Here is a 25233-nt window from a genome sequence, read left to right as displayed (position 1 = left end):
GGATGGGTTAAGTGGTCACTTTATTAAAGTGTTTTGAATGATGAAGGTGAGTTCAGCTTCAAGCTCATACGTTACTTTCATACCGTGTATCTCCCCCATGCTTTTGCTACAGAGTTTTATTGTATCTATTGGTTATCATTATCTACTCGTTTTTGCGTTGTTATGCACTTAATAGATATATATTCAGATCTTACACATGCGTCGTAATTCTTATATTTAAGATATATTTTATGTGCCCAATTTATTTCTTGTTGATGCGTGGTTTATGACATTCAACTGGGCAAGAGTACACGTAAACTCAGCCCAGATAAACTTAATTGGATTTCTGAATTGTTTTATCATCAATCCTGGAAATTTATATTCGTTATAATGTTGCACATTTGTGGATTTTGTGGCATGTTATCGTTAGCGCTGGAACAAGTTTGAGCAATATTTCTGGTGATGTATTTCTAAACATTTCTGTCAGCCTTGAAGGCTCTTCTGATCTCTTAAAAAGAGCAGCATAAACATACAGGTACGAAGCGAGCTATGCTTGCTCTCCCTGTGTGACTTGAGCTATGCTATTTTATGTGAATTAAGCTTGACTTTTCTTCTGTACGAATCGAGCTGTTTTGGCTTTCTTACAGTATTTGTTTATTTTACAGTGCGTTCACATTGGCTTATTAACTGTACAAGGGACGAGTGGCCTGCACTAAGCCTATGCTGTTCAGAGTTGCACAGATGTTGTAATTCCATGTCGCTTATAAGAAGAGTGCTTAAAACGCTTTTGACGATTCTTAATGTGATCAGTCGGTGGAAAGAGTTATTTTTGATATGCGCTTGCGAGAAAGAGAGAGAGAGAGAGAGAGAGAGAGAGAGAGAGAGAGAGAGAGATAGAGATAGAGATAGAGAGAGAGAAAGAGCAAATGAGAGACGTTTTTCAACGTGTGTGTGTGTGTTTACTAGTTGTGTTTTTACGGGGGTTGAGCTTTGCTCTTTCGGCCCGCCTCTCAACTGTCAATCAACTGTTTACTAACTACTTTTTTTTTTTTTTTTTTTTTTTTCTTCTTCCACACCACACACACACACACACCCCAGGAAGCAGCCCGTGACAGCTGAGTAACTCCCAGGTACCTATTTACTGCTAGGTAACAGGGGCATTCAGGGTGAAAGAAACTTTGCCCATTTGTTTCTGCCTCGTGCGGGAATCGAACCCGCGCCACAGAATTACGAATCCTGCGCGCTATCCACCAGGCTACGAGGCCCCTGGAAGGGGCTACGAGGCCAACTGTGTGTGTGTGTGTGTGTGTGTGTGTGTGTGTGTGTGTGTGTGTGTGTGTGTGTGTGTGTGTGTGTGTGTGTGTGTGTGTGTGTGTGTGTGTGTGTGTGTGACTTAACACTACTTAATGTACGCTCGTCCGTATTTTTTCTGGGCTATTTTTTCTTAGTTGTCGCACTCTGCAAGAATTTTTGCACATCTTACGAGTTAGTCTGAGGGAAAGGTGTTGACGCGCAGGCAAGGGAGCGTGGTTGGTGTGTTTGTTGTTGTCCTGCGCTGGAGGAGTTCCTGGTTGTATTTTCGCAACAGATTGTGTGATATTTACAACGTTTATTTTCATACAAACTTTCTCAGACTAACATGAGTTGGTGTGAGTGTGAGTGTGTGTGTGTGTGTGTGTGTGTGTGTGTGTGTGTGTGTGTGTGTGTGTGTGTGTGTGTGTGTGTGTGTGTGTGTGTGTGTGTGTGTGTGTGTGTGTGTGTGTGTGTGTGTGTGTGTGTGTGAGTGTGTGTGTGTACGTGTGTGTGTGTGTGTGTTTGTGTCGTTGGAATCTCAGGTGTATTTTGAGCTCGTGTGTTTTTTTTGTGGGGATATACAGGAATGTGTATTCATTTGTATATACAGTGGTGTATAACAACTCATTAATCACCATCTTCCATCAGCAGAGACAGACATAAATAACAGAATATTCAACGTAAAATGATTTTAAGCAAATTAGCGAAATATTTGGACAAATACATCGAAATTATAGAGGAGATGGTAGCATACTGATAATTATACATTGATGATGATATACTGAGAGCTGGTCACCAATGACGATGTGCTGATAACCATATTAAAAAAAATCGATATATTGATAATAATATAATGCAAACAATATGTTGATTAAGATGTGATGAGAGCGATATAATTATAACAATAAAATGAAAGGTATATGATGATAACAATATGAAAAAAAACGACATGATGATAACAATATGAAAAAATGACATGATGATAACGATATACTGATAACACGATATACTCATAAGTGAAAGCGATAAACTGATAATGATATAATGAGTGCGGTATACCAATAACGCTATGATAAAAAAAAACTATGTATTTATGACCAGACGTGCCTCTGACACACACACACACAGACACGCACACACACTCACACACACGCACATGCACACACCTAAAGGGTTTATGGCCTAACTTACGATATTACCCCCAATTAAGATGGAAAAATAATTAGGAATATGTATCGTGCACCACACCATTCCAAGACACCCGTCCCATCTCTCCCCCTTCCACCCCTCCCCCCCCTCTCTCTCTCTCTCCCATTCCCGTCCCACCCCTTTCCCACCACTTCTGAAACCCCACTAAGTACCCCCGTCCCGAGCGCCACCACCAGGGCTAGTTGACCTACAGGGAGAGGACGTACATTAAAGGGGGGAGTGGGATAGAGATAAGGGGTGGATGCTGTGTGTTCTAGACATCCTTCACATGGTCGTGAAGTCCCGCCAGGTGTTGCTGGGAGAGGGATGGGTGGGGTGCCTCTCGCTGTAGGTGGTATAGGAGGGGATAGGGAAATGGAGAAGAGAAGACTGGACGTTGGGACTGAAAGTGATATTTCTGAGGGTAAGAAGATGGACGGTGGGGGGGAGAGAGAGAGAGAGAGAGAGAGAGAGAGAGAGAGAGAGAGAGAGAGAGAGAGAGAGAGAGAGAGAGAGAGAGAGAGAGAGAGAGAGAGAGAGAGAGAGAGAGAGAGAGAGAGAGAGAGAGAGAGAGAGAGAGAGAGAATGTTACATTATGCACCACCACGACGCCCGAGGTAGCGGGACTTAAACCTGATCCCTTCACACCGATCTATAAAATGGTTGAATACCGTTCAAGTCACCAGTAATACAGGCTCTAATCCCCATGAGGCTTTTTGCACAGTTATCATCAGAAACAATCTCCTTAAAGTAAGTCCATACACCCTCACAACCTCTGATAAAGAATAAAAATCAACATGTCCTTTAAACATCATATTTATAACCAAGCGTTCCGGACCCTGGAGCCACGGCCCTCCAAACTGGCATAGCAGAAGAAAATTAGGGCAACTAATGGGCTCGAGACCGACCAGGGGATCAGAGTACTGGCAGTATTCACACCATTTCTCGATTTGCTACACCGTACAAAATACAACGAACTAAAAATAACCGGGAACATACGAACGCAACCAATAATACCGAACAAAACCTGACTCCATCGAAAACGTGGATATATATGTATATATATATATATATATATATATATATATATATATATATATATATATATATATATATATATATATATATATATATATATATATATTATATTATATATATATATATTATATATATAATTATATATATATATATATATATATATATATATATATATATATATATATATATATATATATATATATATATATATATATATAAAAGTTTGTGAGGGTACCACCTCTGGTGCCAATGTGGGGACCCATAGCCTCGGAGAAGAAAATAAAAAGTATTCAGAGGAGACCTTGTGGTTTCTCACTGAACACTAACATTATCTTCTCCTACCACCCCCATTCTTTTGTATGTACACATATATATTTACTTTATTTGAACTTTGTTACAAAAAAGGAGTTACATATGGGTTACAAAGATGGTTATCATAGGTTGTCGAGTTCCTCCAGCTCCTCAGATGGCGGGCAGGAACCCTGGATGCAGTGCGCATTTCCCCTCTGTATCGCGACACTGAGGCGCTGGAAAAGAAAGCTTGCAGCTCTTGGGTCCCTTGTCGTTTCAATGAGCCTAGAACCCAGTTCCTTCAAAAAACTGGTAGCACTTTTACCCCAGGCGCCGAGTGTCTCAGAAGCAATGGGGACAAAATTGTAGTGGTGATCCAGTTCTCTATACTTACGGGATTTGGCTGCTTCCCTGTGGGTTGCAGCGCCACCTGGTTGTGCAACACTGAGGTTAATGTAGGTGTTAGCCAGGGTTGATACGCACGTGTAGTCCCATACCAACTGCTTGCCATTCTTCCAGGGGTTCACTGTGATACCATCCGGGCGACCTATAAGAGCATCAGAGTTACGGGGCGTTAGGTAACGGGGCTCTCTTTCAGCTGGGCATCCAGCTGTGCTGAGGCTCCTCTTGATGATGTCGTTAACTTCACTGTGCCTCGAGTGCCATCCCCCTGTGCTTTGGCAGAGTAGGCCATGGTGGCCGTACCTGTCAGCCACCACCTCGCCTCAAATACACCTATATCTGGTGTGGATTGGGGCAGCAAGGCGGAGGGCCACAGCAATTCGGAGGGCGTGTGGTATATATATATATATATATATATATATATATATATATATATATATATATATATATATATATATATATATATATATATATATATATATATATATACGTACAAAATTAGACGTATTAGTTGAGAAGATGATTTCAACACACACACATGTCCCTGGTGACGTGTTGAGGCGATAGCAGTGCCAGACTTGCTCCTTCACTTCCCTTAATTTGTATTCATCCAGATTTTGATCACAAATTGTAAATTCGAGTTCATTTTAATCTTTTATTCACAAAACGCTGGAATAGCACTAAGCAATCCTTTTCTCATTTAATAAGTCATTTGTTTACTGAAGCAGTTGAAACGAGGTTTATTAGGAAACCATTTGCAGATGAGCCCAAGCGGTTTAGAGGTTTAGATATGTTCGGTTTAGATATAGATAGATATTTAGATATGTTTAGATATGTCGACGACGATTTCTGCACATTCTTCCATTCTGTAAGTTAATCGTATCAGTTCCACGCTAAAACATTTCGTTCCATCATTTAGATCTGTCACTGAGACAGAGCAAAAGTCATTTTAGCCCATCTTAGACACCTATTCACAAGCAAGAGAAATCATTCATGTTCACCATAAAGAACACCAACAAAGGTATAAACATCATATACACCCACACACAAGATGATAATAACATACACGAATGAAAACTTATATCTCCCATTCAACTTAAAATTGCATTTAAGGCACGACCCCAAGCAGTCAGGATTAATTAATTTCTGGGATGTTGGTTTGCACTAGAGCTAAGGAATAAATCCACATGGACCAGTGAACGAGTGACAGGGATAAATACACCGAGACGTATACCTCGCTTCTCGGTATATATACACTCAGGGTTTACTTTAATTCTGTATTATGGTTAGGACTAACGTATACGAACTGGTTGGGTCAGTATAAACTATTGTGGAGGCCTTAACTTTGTAGACTGTGATGGGCATTATGTCCAACGCTAAAGCAAAAATGTTATTAGACATGCACAGGTGTGCAGGACGACTAAATACTAATTAGGTAGTAATTAATTAACTATATGTTGTGGGCGGGGGTTGCCAAAACCTCAAAACTGTCAAGTGGATTGCAAGAAAGATGGTAATTTAATTAGAGCACCACACTTTTGCTGATGCTCAATGATACTCAGGAGTCATTGGGAGTTTTCACAAACACTCACACACACACACACACACACACACACACACACACACACACACACACACACACACACACACACACACACACACACACACACACACACACACACACACACACACACACACACACACACACACACACACACACACACACACACACAGAACTCAGCTAGGCTCAGGAATCTGTACACCAGTTGATTGACGGTTGAGAGGCGGGACTAAAGAGCCAGAGCTCATTCCCCTGCAAGCACAATTAGGTGAGTACAATTAGGTAAGTACACACACACACACACACACACACACACACACACACACACACACACACACACACACACACACACACACACACACACACACACACACACACACACACACACACACACACACACACACAGAACTCAGCTAGGCTCAGGAATCTGTACACCAGTTGATTGACGGTTGAGAGGCGGGACCAAAGAGCCAGAGCTCATTCCCCTGCAAGCACAATTAGGTGAGTACAATTAGGTGAGTACACACACACACACACACACACACACACACACACACACACACACACACACACACACACACACACACACACACACACACACACACACACACACACACACACACACACACACACCTTCAGGATGCAGCGTGTATCGGCTAACTCCTAGGCACATATTTACTGCTTGGTGAGCAGAGGCATCAAATAAAAGATATTGCCTGTTTCTGTCTCGTCCGGGACTCAAACTCGCGCCTTTTGAATACGACTCCCGGGCGCTGTGAGCGTGTGTGTGTGTATGTGTGTGTGTGTGTGTGTGTGTGTGTGTGTGTGTGTGTGTGTGTGTGTGTGTGTGTGTGTGTGTGTGTGATCCTGGCAGGCTAAACACATTAGCACGTTGCCCCTCTCTCCCAGTTACAGCGGGAGAATTAGCCGTTCGGGCTGGTATTATCTCGTGCTTGAGAGTGCCTGACACCTGTCAATTAGTGGAATTATGAACGCTGCTTGAGGGCCTGCTGGAACGAGTGCCACGATGTAAATTAGAGGTTTAATTTACACGTCATGTTTGCAAATTGGCCGAGTACAATAGCCTGCACCTGAAGCCTGGTGTAATTTTAATGATCGTAGTGATAAATTTGCTAAATATAATTACCGAGTAGAAATATACAATTACCAGAGAGAGAGAGAGAGAGAGAGAGAGAGAGAGAGAGAGAGAGAGAGAGAGAGAGAGAGAGAGAGAGAGAGAGAGAGAGAGAGAGAGAGAGAGAGAGAGAGAGACAGAGAGAGACAGAGAGAGAGAGAGAGAGAGAGAAACAGAGAGAAACAGACAGGAAAACAGAAACAGAGATAGAGAAGACTAAAGCAGGCGGTAGACAGACAGTCAGGATGAGATATAAACATAAAGATTACAGGTTAATTATTACGTATTAATAATTTTCGATAGTTCTCCAACAATCATATCCGGGCTTGGAACTAGCCTACCTGGTGATTTCTTAGTCTGTGTCGGCGTTTTGTCTTCAAAGACGACAGGCTCCCACGTAGCCATCACAGCCAGACTGACTCAGTAACTACTGGAGAATCTTGTCAAATTCCCACTCAAATGCTTAGGTACTTTTGTTCCAACAACATTTTTAAGATTTGTTGGAAGGAGATTGAATAGTCATTGGCCTGGGATGTTTACACTGTGTCCTCTACGTATAGCTCTTTTTAACTTTGCAATTGAATTTCTTTTACTCCATCACATCTCTCAATCCAGTATATTGTAATTTTAAAGTACAGGTTTGGAATCTAACCTTGCAGAAGTTCTCATGTATATATTATGAAATGTTTTTATCGCAATTTCAAAGAATACAGTTTGAGTACTTAAAAAGCGGTAATTTATGCAGTTAGATATCTCTACAAACTCACTCACCTGCCTAGCAAGGGAATGTGAGAGGGGGTTCGAACCGTATTTTCTGTACCATATTGCACCTGTGTTTCAGAAAGTACCATCATTAGTGATGTACCATCCATTCATCTGAACCTTCACATCGTTGCTTTTTTGCTTTAATCTAGTCTTTAATAATGTGAATGACTTAGTAAACACTAGTTCATTCACATTATTATTTCAGGATCTTTCACTCAGACGCAGGTATACAGGTGTTACGTATACTTCACAACTCCTAAGGTTTTTCTTGTGGAGTACCAAGGTAATTCGAAGTTACAGACCTTGTTGAACTCTAATTTAAATCATTTAAAAAAAAGAGTAACGCCGTTTTGTCGAATCGGCTCTGATACATAACATGAAGCTAAGTTCTGACTTTCTTGCTGTTAACTCTTCCCTTTCACAGAGCATTCTTAAATGCTCTAATCTTTTTAACAAATGGGAACTGACTTAGCTTTGCCACTCTAGGCTCTCTTTTATTTTATGCCTCTTTCCCTGCTAGGTTGTTTTTCTCTTCGGTATTAGGCATCTTACACGCTGGACCCGCATAATCCAGGACTGGCCTCATGTGTTACACAAAGATCGGGACGATAATCTTCCTCATAACTTCTTAAGGGAAGGGGAGTTATATGGGATGGGTCAGGATAAGGATTTGGGATGGGACAGGGGGAAAGTAATGGTGCCCATACCACTTGGACGGTCGGGGATTGAACGCTGACCTGCATGAAGCGAGACCGTCGCTCTACCATCCAAATCCAAATTTTAGAATCGAGTCTATTCCAGTCAGCCTGGTTGATCAGTCCAGCAACCAGGAGGCCTGGTCGACGACCGGGCCGCGGGGACGCAAAGCTCCGGAAGCACCTCAAGGTAAGGCACCTCAAGGTATTCCCCTATGTTAGATCATTCGCGTATATGAGAAACGGGACAGGTCCGAGAACTGAACCAAGTAGGACTCCGTTGGTGATATCTCGTCCCTTTGAGATTTTACGCCACTCACAGTAACTGGCTGCCTTCTGTTGCTTAGTTACAGCCTTATCATCTGTGGCATATTCCTTGTCACTCCTGCTCTTCCAACTTATGCACTAGTCTCCTATAGGGTACTCTGTGTGTGTGTGTGTGTGTGTGTGTGTGTGTGTGTGTGTGTGTGTGTGTGTGTGTGTGTGTGTGTGTGTGTGTGTGTGTGTGTGTGTGTACTCACCTAATTGTACTCACCTAATTGTGCTTGCGGGGGTTGAGCTCTGGCTCTTTGGTCCCGCCTCTCAACCGTCAATCAACTGGTGTACAGATTCCTGAGCCTATTGGGCTCTATCATATCTACATTTGAAACTGTGAATGGAGTCAGCCTCCACCACATCACTTCCTAATGCATTCCATTTGTGTGTGTGTGTGTGTGTGTGTGTGTGTGTGTGTGTGTGTGTGTGTTGGTATGTGTGTTTTAAGATTAAATTATATAATTACGTTTTATTTGTTCGATTCACAACTTAAACAACAAGCAAAAGGAGTATATTGTACCTTAAATAAAACACCTGACTGAAGCAGGTTTAAACAATGCAGTAAAAGTTCTACATATATCCCGTCTGACAAGGTGAACTTCCTGTTCAGCCTCACCTGTATCTGTTTATACCCATCTGTGACTACATTATATACAATTTAACAGCTGGAAGATAATAATACAATTAAAGAATTCACAATTTCCCCTCACAAGAATGCGAGCTCAGTACTATGTTTCTACACTGTATTTATTAACCCCTCTGAGCCCGAACACACCTTTATATATGCAGAAAACCTCAGCTTTCAAAACGTTAACAATAATATTCTGCCCATTTAGGCTCCGTACCGAGTCGACGATCTGGCTTCCTTGTTCCTGTTGTGGTAATAAACACGGCGACAATGTAACTTGTACAGGATCTTATCCCTTGAGCGTCCGGAAGCGTTCACGGCTCAGTGAACACCGCTAGCTTTCTAATCCCCAAAGCCAGACAAAAATGCCGTTTCTCGCTGCCACGTAAATAGAGTCTGGTGGAGTCTGACAGAAGGTGTGGCGTAGGTCCACACCCCTGAGGTCCTGGTGTCTGGGTCTGGGGAACCAGGGGTGTGTGCTGGGACGTATCGGACGAGGTCTCTCACGAAGCTTGAAACCTAAACTTAACTCGGCTTCCTATTGGTCGCCTTGACCCACGTGACCAGCAGATGACCTTTCCCGGACTCCCATTGGGCAGAATCATTAAGGGATGCTGTATCACCGTGTTGGCAAGGCATGCGGGGTATATTGCCCAGGGTTGTATGCCACAAACTCGACTCAACAAACTCGACTCAACAAACCCGATTCAACAAACCCGACTCGACAAACCAAATTAAACAAACCCAACTCAACAAACTCGACTCAACAAACTCGACTCAACAAACCCAACTCAACAAACCCGATTCAACAAACCCGACTCGACAAACCAAATTAAACAAACCCAACTCAACAAACTCGACTCAACAAACTCGACTCAACAAACCCAACTCGACAAACCCGACTCAACTAACCCGACTCGACAAACCCAACTCAAAAACCCGACTCAATAAACCCGACTCAACAAACCCAACTCAACAAACCCGACTCAACAAACCTTGTAATACAAACTGTCTCCTTGCAAAACTTTATGGATGGGTTATTTAAATTATGTTGCATTTAATTTAACTGGTAAGTATGAGGCTAGGAAAAGTTCTGCGTTCTCGCTATTCTGTCTGTCTATGTATGTATGTGTGTGTGTGTAAGCATGCATGCATGCACACACACACACACACACGCACTTCCTAAGTACTCACCTAGTTGAGTACACTGCTTCCTTTGTACTCAACAAGGTGAGTACACAGGAAGCAGCCCGTAGCAGCTGTCTAACTCCCAGGGTACCTATTTACTGCTATGTAACAGGGGCTTCAGGGTGAAAGAAACTCATGCCCATCTATTTCCGCTGGCGCCTGGAATCGAACCCGGACCGCTGGACTACGAATACAGAGCGCTAACCACTCTGCAAACCGGCCAATTCATACATGTATGTATGTATGTATGTATGTATGTATGTATGTATGTATGTATGTATGTATGTATGTATGTATGTATGTATGTATGTATGTATGTATGTATGTATGTATGTATGTGTGTATGTAAATATCTATCTTTTGTTTTCTCCTTCTCTCCCTCCCCCCCCCCCCCTCTCTCTCTCTCTCTCTCTCTCTCTCTCTCTCTCTCTCTCTCTCTCTCTCTCTCTCTCTCTCTCTCTCTCTCTCTCTCTCTCTCTCTCTCTCTCTCTCTCTCTCTCTCTCTCTCTCTCTCTCTCTCTCTCTCTCTCTCTCTCTCTCTCTCTCTCTCTCTCTCTCTCTCTCTCTCTCTCTCTCTCTCTTTCTCTCTCTCTCTCTCTCTCTCTCTCTCTCTCTCTCTCTCTCTCTCTCTCTCTCTCTCTCTCTCTCTCTCTCTCTCTCTCTCTCTCTCTCTCTCTCTCTCTCTCTCTCTCTCGCTCTCTCGCAGTGATGCGAGGGGTAGTAATAGGAGGAGTTTGGTGAGAAATGGGAGAGTGATGGAAGGAGTGTGTGGTGAAGAAGAGGGGGGGGGGGAAATTGATGGGGGGGGGGGAGTGGTGAGAAAGGGGAGAAGGGTGATGGTAATTGGTGGAAGGGTGGGAGAGAAAACATGGGGTGAAGGTGAGGGAGGGCCAGAAGGATGGCACTTGCAACATTGCAGTCAGTGTCACAAAAACGCTCGCATGCAACGTACAATGCACACACACAAGGTAACTTTCACTCGGCGTCGCATCTTCACTGCTCTTGCCGCTGGCTGGGGCCGTTGCATCACCCACACGAGCATTCCTCTGCAACCAGCAAGCACTGTTGCTCTCCTCTGCAACCAACACTGTTGCTGTGTTCTAAGACTCTCGCCTCTAGACACACACTTGGGGGACCGTCTCATCCTCTTCTCAGCCTCCAAACATCTGTTATATTGTAAACAGATTATAGTCGGTTGTAAACGAACGAATAATTCTGAGAGCAAAGACAGGTGAAAATATCTGTTTTTTTAATCTCTCGTTGCCTTTCGTGAACCTGTTGTTTATATATATTCAGAGTAAACAAGTCGTGCTTTATGTCCCTTGTCCGAGAGGCAATTGACACATCACCTGAACAAAGATTGTGGGAAATCATCTGATAATTTTTAACATGGCATCATTACAAGTCTTTGTGTTTCTTTTTATAGTGTTAGAATGCCAAGGTGTTTCATGTTGCTCTCTGTTACGAATAAAGTCAATAAAACTGAGTGATGATGTGGATGAGTAGAATACATCTTCCATCAGCTGGGACGAGTATAATTGAAAATATAATTGCAGCAGAGTGGAATATATCCTCTTATATTCCAGCAAAAAAGAGAAAGCACAATTTGATTTATTTTAGAAACTTTAGGGAGTGTAACCGTGCATATCCCAGCTGATATGATGAGTATAATGTTATATATGAAAGTCTCGGGAACTCGAATATCTTGGTATATTCCAGCTGCAGGAGCAAGTATTATCCGGAGGATAATACCATGAATGGGGAGAAGTATAATCAACTATATTTTGCCGTTGGAAAGAATATAGCTTGGTATATACCAGCAACAATGGCGAGCATACCCTGACGTACCCTAACCGTGACGACGAATATAATCTGGCACATATCAGCAGAGGAGAGGAGGGTATGCTAGTATATTTCAGTAATGGAAATGGCTATAACCTAGCATATACCCGAAGGACAATAGCTCAACCCAGCAATATAATAGTCATCACCACGAACCCTACAATCACCACCACAATCACACGAATCACCACCACAATCACACGAATCACCACCACAAATCCTACAATCACCATCACAAACACAGTAATCACTCATAGTACACAGTTGACTGCGTTTTCGATTCACAAGCAAAAATCCCGGGTTCGATTACCGAAAGGGACAGAAATGGTTGGGCACGTTACCATTCATTATATATATATATATATATATATATATATATATATATATATATATATATATATATATATATATATATATATATATATATATTCATGAAATTATCAATCAATTATTTACACTTCTTCACCAAAACAACCTCCACCACCACCACCACCACCACAATCACCACCACCACAATCACCACCACCACCACCTCCACCACAGACAACACCACCCTTAACAACTCCCGAACCACCACCACCACCACCCAACATCCTGGACACTTCAGGCAGTAAGTCAAGGCTGGTATACTGTTTGTGTGAACCAGGAACTGGACAGGAGAGCCCTGGTTGTCAAGGTGGGGAGCCACTCCAACACGTCTGATGAGGCACCACCGGAGAGTTTATTGGTGTTGTTGAGAATGGGAGATCCTGATGAATGTTCAGTGTCCCCTGGGGAGGGGGTCACAGGTGGTGCTTGTGTCTTGGGGAGGAGGGGGTCACAGGTGGTGCTTGTGTCCTGGGGAGGAGGAGGGTCACAGCTGGTGCTTGTGTCCTGGGGAGAGGGGTCACAGCTGGTGTCCGTGTCCTGGGGAGGAGAGATCACAGCTGGTGCCCGTGTCCTGGGGAGGAGAGATCACAGCTGGTGCCCGTGTCCTGGGGAGGAGAGATCACAGCTGGTGCCTGTGTCCTGGAGAGGAGAGATCACAGCTGGTGCCCGTGTCCTGGAGAGGAGAGATCACAGCTGGTGCCCGCGTCCTGGGGAGGAGAGATCACAGCTGGTGCCTGTGTCCTGGGGAGGAGAGATCACAGCTGGTGCCTGTGTCCTGGAGAGAGACGCAGATGCTGGTGCTTGCCCAGCGGCCACAGGTCCTGACCCAAGAATAACTCTTGTGTGTGTGGTGGAGATGACTCCACCACACTCTCTCTCTCAGCATCCAGACTCTCCTTCCCCCAGTAAACGTTAAAACCCAAGACGTCAAGGAGCGTCGTGAGGTTCCTTGAGCTGGACTCCCCAGACTTCTCTCGTGTTAAAAGTCAGTCCATGTAACCAAATTATTGGCAAAGTCGATTTTTGTTATCCTCCATTTTTTTTTGCGGGTCGGCAAAATTAATGATACGATTGTGTTTATATTTTTTTTGCTTGGCTCTGTAAACCTCCTGTGAGGGTACAGTTGCCTTGAGGAGTTTATCTCTGTCCTAAACTGAAAGTAACGGACGACTGTACTTGTTAATTTGTGTAAGAATGTTTGAATCCACGTTTGTTAATGGGATTTTTTTAAGTTTTTTTGAACGTACTTTCCTAACGAATCCTGAAGAATCCCCTTCCCCAGCAGCTCCTCCCTCCTCCCGTTCCCCCACTCCCTCTCACATCACCTGTTATTTCTCTACTTCGAAATCTTCCTCATAATATTGGTTCTTTCGTCATCACCTTCTTTCTTAAAAACCCTCCTCCTCCATCCGTAGGTTCCCCACATGTAACACCCCCATACGCAACCCTTACCTCCATCTACCTCCAATCTCCCTTCTATCCCCACTACTAATCTTCCTGACTTCCCCCCTTCAGCACCTTTGAACCATTCCAATCCAATGTGCTGAACCTTACACCCCATCACACCCCATTACATGATTTCCCACACCCCCAAATCACCTCACATCCTCTCTCTAAGCCCTCTCTTGAACCTCGGCTCTCCGACACATCCCTTACGGGCTACTCATGCCCGTGCCACCTCTTGGGGTGGCTTCTTCAATCGACACATCTCACCTTCTTCACTACAAACAATCGTCACTTCCCACCATACCCATCCACACTACGATCTAGTGACACTGGCATCAACAACACTAACCCTTTCCCACACTATGTCAATCCCGGCCCACATCTGTCTACCCATTCTCACCCATCAGCATAATTTCAGAGTCCCACAACTATAATAACCAACCCACACTCTGTGTGTGTGTGTGTGTGCGTGCGTGTGTGTGTGTGTGTGTGTGTGTGTGTGTGTATTTGCTATTTGTGTCTGCAGAATCGGGCAGACACAAATACAGCTCTTAAACCCCGCCTTTCTAATCAATCTAGTTTTCTTCTATAATATCTACTACATATATTTCTAACACACACACATCCCCAGGAAGCACCCCGTAGCAGCTGTCTAACTCCCAGGTACCTATTTACTTCTAGGTGAACAAGGGGCATCAGGATGAATGAAACTCTTCCCATTTGTTTCCGCCTCCGCCGAGAATCGAACCCGAGCCATTAGGACTACGACACCCTACGCGCTATCCACTCAGCCGCGAGGTCCCCAAGTACCCAGGTGCCTGTTGTTGTTGTTATAGATTCAGCTACTGGGAATAAAAAGTTCACAAGTAGCACGGGCTATGGTGAGCCCGTAGTGGACTAACCTGGCACAGGAGCGGGACTGTAACTTGCGTGCCTGGACCTCAGGGAAGGTTGTGAATGGTATGTACGGTGTTGTGAAGGAGAGGCGAAGAGATGAAGAGTAGGATAAGTTGTAGAGTGTAGGGATAGTGGCTTTGATTATTTTTATGGGCTCACCATAGCCCGTGCTACTGGAACTTATTGTTCTGAGCAGCGAATCTTAAACAACAGGATAGGGGGGAAGAAGAGGGAAGGTGGGGAAGGAGAGGGAAGGTGGGGAAGGAGAGGGAAGGTGGGGAAGGATAGGGGAAGGATAGGAAGGTGGGGGAAGGGTAAGCAAGGTAGCGAAGGGACGAAGAGTGATGAAGAGAAGCCTCTTCCCAACGTCAAGATTCATTCTCTCAACTTCCTGTACGTGTAAGTTGGCCCAGAGAATCTTTCAGTTGTCCCTAACTCATTGTAAGGGGCAGCCCAATCCTGGTTGTCTGCTTAAGAGACATCTTAATCCTTGTCTTTATCTTGTTGTAAAATCCAGATTATTCGTGGTCTCCCAGCTCATTGTAAGCTTAACCTTAGGATTAGGCTGTACAATAAACTTAGAAAAGGCTTATGATTAAGCTGTACAATGCGCTTAGAATACGCTTAGAAGTAAGATATATATATTGCGTTTATAATATGTTTAGGATTAAGCTGAACAGTGAGTTAAGAATAAGCTTAGGATTAAGCTGTACAGTGCGCTTAAAACAAGCTTAGAATTAAGCTGTACAATGAGCTTAGTTTAAGCATAGGTTTAAGCTGCATCTTACAGCTTAATCAAGGATTAAGCTGTAAGATGCAAGGATTAAGTAAGATGCTTAATCCTTAATCAAGGATTAAGCTGTAAGACCTATCAACCTCTGGAGGTTGCTAAGGTCACCGCAACAGCTTACTGGGATTAAGCTGTTGGATTAAAAAATCTTATCGTAAGATCTGCAGCTTAATCCTGGTACCCATTTCACTGTAAGTGGCAGCTTAATCCTGGTGCCAAGGTCACTGTTAGAGCAGCTTAATTCTGGTGCCAAGGGCACGAGGGCAGCTTAATCCTGGTGCCAAGGGCAGGAGGGCAGCTTAATCCTGGTGCCAAGGGCAGGAGGGCAGCTTAATCCTGGTGCCAAGGGCAGGAGGGCAGCTTAATCCTGGTGCCAACGTCATTGTAAGGGGCAGCTAACCCAGGTTCGCATATCATTTTCTCAAGAAACTTATCATCGCAAGATAACATCCACGCACGCGGAATCCAGCCTAACTTACACATCCATATGGGGCGAGCATGGTAATGAAACCTCACTAGTCCCATGTTGTGTGAGAGTGAGAGCAAGTATGTGTGTGTTTAGGGGGGGGGGATGAGGGGTGGTAGTTGTACATGGTAGGCACTAACAAGCCGACTCTCACGGTGTTCTAGAGGGAACTTGATCAACACTTCTAGATAACATTTGATTAACTAGGCTGTAATTCTTGCCAGACTGCGAGATGCGGCGTCTATCAGCCTCCTTGATTAGATCACCAACTAGAAGACTCCTGGTCAGAGACCGGTCATGGTGACATTGATCCTCGGTACCACCTCGAGATAACCTAACTAAAGATACATCGTCATTTTGTTTCTTATTTTTTCGGAATTATCCTTGCTTTTTGTGAGGAATGGTCGTTAAGGACGATAATCTGCAGTGTAATGGTTCTTGTCTGTGTACTGCGTTGTGTAATATGTGGCAAGTGCTTCCTGCCACCTATTTGGCATAATCCCCGTCTTCAGTGATGATCTGGAGATCATTGTAAGCGGTTAGCAGAGTACTTCATCACTTGCCCTTAGGAGCCACGGTCAGATCCGGTCACTTCAAATCACTGCAGCATTTTTTTTATCTAATCCTCTTAGGTGAAACATTCTCCTCCCGTGTCAAGAGGAAACATTCTCCTCCCGTGTCAAGAGGAAATATTCTCCTCCCGTGTCAAGAGGAAACATTCTCCTCCCGTGTCAAGGGAAAACATTCTCCTCCCGTGTCAAGAGGAAACATTCTCCTCCCGTGTCAAGGTGAAACATTCTCCTCCCGTGTTAAGAGGAAACATTCTCCTCCCGTGTCAAGAGGAAACATTCTCCTCCCGTATCAAGAGGAAACATTCTCCTCCCGTGTCAAGAGAAAACATTCTCCACCCGTGTCAAGGGAAAACATTCTCCTCCCGTGTCAAGAGGAAACATTCTCCTCCCGTGTCAAGGCGAAACATTCTCCTCCCGTGTCAAGGGAAAACATTCTCCTCCCGTGTCAAGGGAAAACATTCTCCTCCCGTGTTAAGAGGAAACATTCTCCTCCCGTGTCAAGAGGAAACATTCTCCTCCCGTATCAAGAGGAAACATTCTCCTCCCGTGTCAAGAGGAAACATTCTCCTCCCGTGTCAAGAGGAAACATTCTCCTCCCGTGTCAAGAGGAAACATTCTCCTCCCGTGTCAAGAGGAAACATTCTCCACCCGTGTCAAGGGAAAACATTCTCCTCCCGTGTCAAGAGGAAACATTCTCCTCCCGTGTCAAGGGAAACATTCTCCTCCCGTGTCAAGAGGAAACATTCTCCTCCCGTGTCAAGAGGAAACATTCTCCTCCCGTGTCAAGAGGAAACATTCTCCTCCCGTGTCAAGAGGAAACATTCTCCTCCCGTGTCAAGAGGAAACATTCTCCTCCCGTGTCAAGAGGAAACATTCTCCTCCCGTGTCAAGAGGAAACATTCTCCACCCGTGTCAAGGGAAAACATTCTCCTCCCGTGTCAAGAGGAAACATTCTCCTCCCGTGTCAAGGGAAACATTCTCCTCCCGTGTCAAGAGGAAACATTCTCCTCCCGTGTCAAGAGGAAATATTCTCCTCCCGTGTCAAGAGGAAATATTCTCCTCCCGTGTCAAGAGGAAACATTCTCCTCCCATATCTGGTAACTGTTCCAACATTTTTTTTAAGTCCTCATGGAACCTTTCCTTTAGCTGCTTCATTCAATGTAAATTTTCCCTATCCTTGGTAAGCTTCTCCAGCTGATCCTTTACTGTGGTCTCTCGCCTTATGTGATTATGTACACATCAAGATCAGCCCATAACTTTAGTGATAATATTATGTCTGAGTCGTTTCTCTTCTCATGCTAACATTTATATCTTGTCTCCTTTTCCTTTATCTCTTTTTCCATTCGTTTTTAACAAGTATTGTTTAACATTCTTTCCGACTTATAGCAATGTTGTATTAAGAAACATACCTTGCTTCTTCTTCTTCTTCTAATCATTTCTATTCCCCATTCAATTCCGTGATATCTGAAATTGATTTGTTGTGTAATTCATTGAATCATTCGTTGAATCATTCCTTATACCTGCATAATCCGCTTTATCATACAGCTCAGTCTTCCTACTCCTCTTCTCCCTTTCGGGTTTCGGCTCTACTATATAATCAAATAAGATTTAGTCTTGGAGAAATATCGCCTTTCAGCAATGTGTTCTGCTCTTAGACGTGTTATATAAGAAAATATATTTTCATGCCTGAACTAGTTTAGTGCTCCACACCTCTTCATTTTCATAAGAAATTTTCTCTTCTCATTCAATTTATGGGTGGATAAAGTTACCCACATCTAGGATCTTTGCTCGCATTCTGATATCTACATTTGCAACACTTTGAATTATGCTATTAGATGAATTTAGAAAATTATGCAGAAGCTACAAGGACTCGAACTTGCACACTGGGTACTCCCAAGCACACGCCTTGAACTACTTAACCACGACATGCTCAAAAGTAATGCAAGCTGGTAGTCAATTGAATCCTGAAGGAGTCCTGAAGCTTCCATTAAAGCCCAGTAGGGCTTCACACATTACCAGCACACAGTCTGGCTGTGATTTAGAATTCAATCTCCAACGCGTCTCTTCAAATACACCGAGAAATCTCATTAATCTGATGTATCAATGGAAAAATGTTAATGATAATTTGTGAATCCTTGATTGGGTTTCAGCGAAAGCCTCAGGACCCCCTAGAAGATAGAGTTCAATGAAAGGTTGCATTGCATTTATGCATGTAATGGTTAAATGGTCTAAGGCGTGTGCTTGAGGGAACCCAGTGTGCGGGTTCGAATCTTCCTCATGATTCCTACGGATTTTGGCCACTCATATATCACGTTAATGTGACTTTTTTGTGCATTAGATACATTGTTACTATCCTTGTATCCTGTTATTTGCTATGATATGACTTCCACCTCCAAAACTCTAATTGCTTTCTTTAACAATCCATATGATGGCGTCCAGCGTCCTCGCTTATGTTTGACATTGTAAATATCTAAGAAATCTTTAACACTGTTATCAATAGAGCCGCTTCTTCCTCTCTTCTGCTACTTTCCTCGCTCACAATCTGGTGCTCCTGAAAAACTTACTTTAGTCGGAGATTGATTTTAGACCTCTGAAGGGATGGCTGGAAGTACACTGATCGCGGGTTTGTCTCACCTCAGTGTTCCATTTGATTTCTCATTGATATATGTATCACATTAGTGTGATTTCTTCGTGTATATAATAATTATAATTAAATTATTAATAATACCTATAATAACATTAATAACAATAATAATAATGTGGCTGTGATAATGGTACGGAAAAACTTGCAGTACATAGAACAAGTATCATCCTTCCTACCTACCCTTCTCTACAGAAAAAAGGCACTGTGATTGCATCAGAAAATTATCATAAATTGAAATGATATGAAGGGCTCTTTTTACGTAATCTTTCAATCTTTGCTTGACCTTCATTCTGCATTTTCTCGATTTAGCATTCAACGAATGACTTTTTTCAATCGGAAAGAGCAGGTTTTAAGGATCTGGCCTCACACAGATAAGCATTTCAGTCAGCATTTCGTTTTTCTTTAAAGGACTAGAGGCTTTTTTAATTTTTGTTTAGGAATCGCATCGTATTAAAAAAACATCTCAGGATCTCATGAAATTATCCATAATCTTTCTTAAAATAATTTTTATTCCCATTGTAATTTGCCAAAATCACAGGAGAATCTGTCTCAAGCACTCAGTATATATCTAAATTTATATAAATAACTACCAACACATATTGTACAGTTTCTAAAGATTTTCTTTAACATTGCTCCAAAAAGGCTTATAAGCTCTCTTTTGCCTGCGTACTGGTTTGTCTAAACAATAATGCATTTGAATATGAATTGGCAATGTTATCAGTGTATAAATCATACACAAGTATAAGTCACACACGCTGAATACGTCTTGTATACCACTATTCACAGAACAATAATAAATAATGAATAATACGTAATTATTACTAAATAACAATAATAATAATTTATTGACAACTAGGGAATAGTGAATGTATATATATATATATATATATATATATATATATATATATATATATATATATATATATATATATATATATATATATATATATATATAATGAAATAAGCAACAATAAAGCACTGAAATGATTGTAAAGAACAGTGAGTTTTTAGCATGTTCCACAAATAAAAATAAATGTGCCTTCAAGTGAAATACGCATTAATAAATATTACCATAACCTCTACGACCCATTGGCATTCTGCCTCCAACTGCCACTTTTAAGGGATCTTTTCAAGAACAATAACCCCGTTGTGAAGACACCAGAGAGATTTCTCTCAATTATTGAATATGATGCATGCAAACTAAAACTAAAAAAAAAAAATGCATAGAACAATGTTAAGTGGGTAACGATAGAAGAAACACCCCACAAAACAGATGAGACAAAATGACCTAATGACAAATTACCAGAATATACAGAGACAGGGTTAAGGAGCTAATGCTCAACCATGTAAGGTTACTTAATTAATAAGTACAGACACACACAAATTCACATCCCCCCTCCCCCACACACACACATCTCCAGCGACCCAAATGAGCTACAAGGACGTTAGAAAGAACTTTTCCAGTGTCAGAGTAGTTAGCTGATGGAATGCATTAGGAAGTGATGTGGTGGAGGCTGACTCCATACACAGTTTCAAATGTAGATATGATAGAGCTCGAGAAGCTCAGGAATCTGTTCACCAGTAGATTGACGATTGAGAGGCGGGACCAAAGAGCAGAAGTTCAACCCCCGCAAGCACAACTAGGTGAGTACACATACACTCTACGGTCTTTACATTACCCAGATATATCAATTTTGAATGAATGAGACTTGAAGACTTGTTAAAGTCTTCAAGACTTTAAAGACTTGTTATTGTTGTTGTTCCTGTTTTTTATTTAGGGATTACGACGATCGGTTTAAGGAGTTCACCCAAGTTTATACACTCGTTAACGTTAGTCTTTTAGCCTCTCAGGAAAAAGCCCATTTGTTTGTTTACCTTTGGTGTCATGCTGCCAGTTGTACGATAATTATTGGTCATTAGGTTATAGCTACAACTTTTTAATTAACGATGCATATATGTTGCATGAGACTTAATTGTTTCGTTAACGATCATAAAAGAAGCACGTAGTTTTTACGCTCACTTTTAGTGCTCGTAAATTCGAAGAATTATGATACTTGTGCATATTACCCAACAGAGACATTGGTTTGTTATCGTATTCTACAACCTTGTCACACAGCAACACTGAGGCCAAGTTACTGTAACTTCACCCTACTCTAGGTCTTGTAACACTACAACATCGAGGACTAACTCAAGAGCCTTAACCTACACACTATATTCCATCGTAACACCCTGGGAATCCTCTCGGACGTAGGTTCGAGACACGGCCCATGTGGATTTGTTCACATTTCATCCTGCATTCCCTCAGTACAGGAGTCATAACGACAGAATCCTCGCTGTAAAGATGTACTTCACACTTTGTAACTTCTCATCAGTGACACATTAGTTCGGACGACGCTCTTGTACCAGTAGAGACGCTCACTGTACATGGTACCGCGGTCACGACGCTCTCCGAAGACAAATTGTTGTACATATGCCCTCAATAGCACGCATGATCTACGAACAAATGATTTATTTCCACAGGTTGCAAGTCCACCAGTAGTTGCTGCCTGGTGTGCAGGAACCCATGAGATTCTCAGACGCCTCATTTTATGTAGTTTGAGGTTGGTTCCGAGAGTTGTTGTTGTTTTAGATTCAGCTACTCGGAACAAAAGTTCCAAAGTAGCACGGGCTATGGTGAGCCCGTAGTGGACTTACCTGGCACAGGAGCGGGGCTGTAACTCGGTTCCGAGAGGTCAGAGTGCATAATAGTAGCGAACGGGCTCAGCTCACGAGTGAATAATCCCAGTTTCCGTTCTCGGTCAGGGCGAGGCATTTTTATAAGTTTCCTTGCACCTGATTCACCTATTAACCTAATGGTGAATATGTACTTGCAAATTTCTCGGGTATTGTGGATCACTTAACCACTTGGGGTGGACGGTAGAGCGAAGGTCTCGCGTCATGCAGGTCGGCGTTCAGTCCTCGACCGTCCAAGTGGTTGGGCACCATTTCTTCCCCCCCGTCCCATCCCTAATCTTTATCCTGACCCCTTCGAAGTGCAATATAGTTGTAATGGCTTGGCGCTCTCCCAAATAATTCCCTCCCCATTTCCCCTTCCTGGTGAAAGCGAATCATTGGCTAATGGGACATTGATGGAACTTAGAGAAAACCTGTCCCCAATAATATGAATTCGATTATCATTAGGCAAGATAAAGATAATGATAAGAATCTCATCCTGCAAAGCAATACCTACATGGCATGAAAGTTGAAGCCAGGTTCAGCTTAATAGCCATAAATGTTTCTAATTTAATTAATCTATATTCTACATATATAGAAGAGAATGTCTGTCTGTTAGCGTGACAAACGTTTGGAGGCTACACTCACCGAAACTTTCAAGATTAAACATGGGTGGTAAAGGACTGTCATATGCGGGTCGGTCTCATTGAGTCCACTTTAAGTAGAACTAGCTCACACTGTTACATCTGAGATGTCTGAAGTTATGATTTTGTTTTCCAGAGATTTTTTCCACAGGTTTCAGGAGAGAGAGAGAGAAAGAGAGAGAGAGAAAGAGAGAGAGAGAGAGAGAGAGAGAGAGAGAGAGAGAGAGAGAGAGAGAGAGAGAGAGAGAGAGAGAGAGAGAGAGAGAGAGAGAGAGAGAGAGAGAGAGAGAGAGAGAGAGAGAGAGAGAGAGAGAGAGAGAGAGAGAGAGAGAGAGAGAGAGAGAGAGAGAGAGAGAGAGAGAGAGAGAGAGAGCATATAATCTTGGATAGCCACACAAAAACAGATATACCGAAATACCTATTTGAGACATTTTTCGTGGGACATATAACAAGATTAGGAAACCTGGCCAGTGGTAACCCTAGTAACAGTGCACTGAGGACCAGCAAGTACCCACCACTGGTAACCCAGCACTGAGATTGGGTACTCTGGATTGGTACGAGTGTATACCGTCCAGAGATTAGCCAGCAAATTTGTGATAGACTTTTCCTTAAATTGTTGTCAAAACAACTACACAAAAATATATTATTACTGCTAAAACTAACATTGCGACTATTTCCACTACTGTTCTACTAGACACTTGTGTTTATATTTTTCCTGATTCTGCGTAATTTTATTTTCCTATCCTCTATTTTCCTATCCTCTTTTTTTTTCTTGTTTCTTATTTCTTCTTCATAAAAGGTTGTTTCAGGCTAGAGAATTCTTAAAAGTGCGAACGCTGTGCTTGTTCTGCTTGCGTGCCTTCTTAATCTCTAGGAACCAGCGGGAGAGGTGGCGATGATGGATCTGGTGGGGGATGCCGGCACAAACATGGAGAGCCCGGGTCTCTCCTGAGCGGGCAGCAGAAGATTGGGTCTCTCCTGAGCGGGCAGCAGAAGATTGGGTCTCTCCTGAGCGGGCAGCAGGAGATTGGGTCTCTTCTGAGGGGGCAGCAGGAGATTGGGTCTCTCCTGAGCGGGCAGCAGGAGATTGGGTCTCTTCTGAGGGGGCAGCAGGAGATTGGGTCTCTCCTGAGAGGGCATCAGAAGATTGGGTCTCTCCTGAGCGGGCAGCAGGAGATTGGGTCTCTTCTGAGGGGGCAGCAGGAGATTGGGTCTCTCCTGAGGGGGCAGCAGGAGATTGGGTCTCTTGTGAGCGGGCAGCAGAAGATTGGGTCTCTTCTGAGTGGGCAGCAGGAGATTGGGTCTCTTCTGAGGGGGCAGCAGGAGATTGGGTCTCTTCTGAGGGGGCAGCAGGTGATTGGGTCTCTTCTGAGGGGGCAGCAGGAGATTGGGTCTCTCCTGAGGGGGCAGCAGAAGATTGGGTCTCTCCTGAGGGGGCAGCAGGAGATTGGGTCTCTCCTGAGGGGGCATCAGAAGATTGGGTCTCTTCTGAGCGGGCAGCAGGAGATTGGGTCTCTTGTGAGTGGGCAGCAGGAGATTGGGTCTCTTGTGAGTGGGCATCAGAAGATTGGGTCTCTTGTGAGTGGGCAGCAGAAGATTGGGTCTCTCCTGAAGGGGCAGCAAGAGATTGGGTCTCTTGTGAGTGGGCAGCAGGAGATTGGGTCTCTTGTGAGCGGGCAGCAGAAGATTGGGTCTCTTCTGAGTGGGTAGGCTATCTATATTTCGACCAAATGGTTAGCAAGAGGTTAGGTCCATTCTGAGTGTACTGGAGATAGCCAGGTCACTCCTAAGTGGTGAGCAGGAGACCCAGATCACTTTTGAGTGGGCAGCAGGAGGGTATCCTGTAGCGGTTCGTGTGAGGCAAGATATGTGCTCCATGATGGGCTATCGTTCTTCCTCATCCGTCTCCTTCCGGGTTGAGACTAACCCCGAAGGGGAAGAGTGAGTTAGGAACACTGACCCGGTGAGTGTTGCCTTGGGATAAATCCTGTCATTTATGTTGGCGTTTGTTGTTTCACTAATTCATCTCATGATTCCCTTTAGTGTACTTCTGAGGAAACATACGTTCTACGTTCTCAGTCGATTAAGGCTGCGTCTGGGATGCTCTCGGACGTAGGTTCGAATCCTCGTCACGGCCCTTGTGGATTTGTTCATACGTTCTAATCGTCCAATAAACATTGTATTAATCTTTTGTCAAAATGGTATAAATGGAACCTGTAGCCTCATGCACGACGTGTGATACTCTGAATTTCAAAGAATTATTGGCTTAGAAAGGCTCCTCTTCCTTGTAACTCAGCCTGAATGGGACCTAATATTACCTGTATTAGTCACTCCTAATATAAGGTCGCCGCTATCAGCCAAGAGGTCAGATTC

The 25233-nt window shown here is 43.3% G+C and overlaps 1 protein-coding gene across 1 annotated transcript; it reads left to right on the top strand.

Annotated features, from left to right (window-relative positions):
- Nucleotides 1-2835: 2835 nt before the first annotated feature.
- LOC138350123 (involucrin-like) lies at nucleotides 2836-24570 on the top strand. Its single transcript, XM_069300424.1, has 2 exons — nucleotides 2836-2884; nucleotides 23735-24570. The coding sequence occupies exons 1-2, from the start codon at nucleotides 2836-2838 to the stop codon at nucleotides 24568-24570; spliced, it is 885 nt and encodes a 294-aa protein (XP_069156525.1).
- Nucleotides 24571-25233: the final 663 nt, after the last annotated feature.

Source organism: Procambarus clarkii, chromosome 44 (assembly GCF_040958095.1).
Source record: "Procambarus clarkii isolate CNS0578487 chromosome 44, FALCON_Pclarkii_2.0, whole genome shotgun sequence".
In the NCBI taxonomy this organism is placed as follows: Eukaryota; Metazoa; Arthropoda; class Malacostraca; order Decapoda; family Cambaridae; genus Procambarus; species Procambarus clarkii.
This window is presented reverse-complemented; position numbering and strand designations above follow the sequence as displayed.

Excerpts from the sequence above, each read along its gene's own strand:
- LOC138350123 (XM_069300424.1), top strand. The coding sequence starts at position 2,836 with ATGGAGAAGAGAAGACTGGACGTTGGGACTGAAAGTGATATTTCTGAG. Across the intron at positions 2,885-23,734 it reads TGAAAGTGATATTTCTGAGG|GAACCAGCGGGAGAGGTGGC; the intron begins GTAAGAAGATGG and ends CTTAATCTCTAG.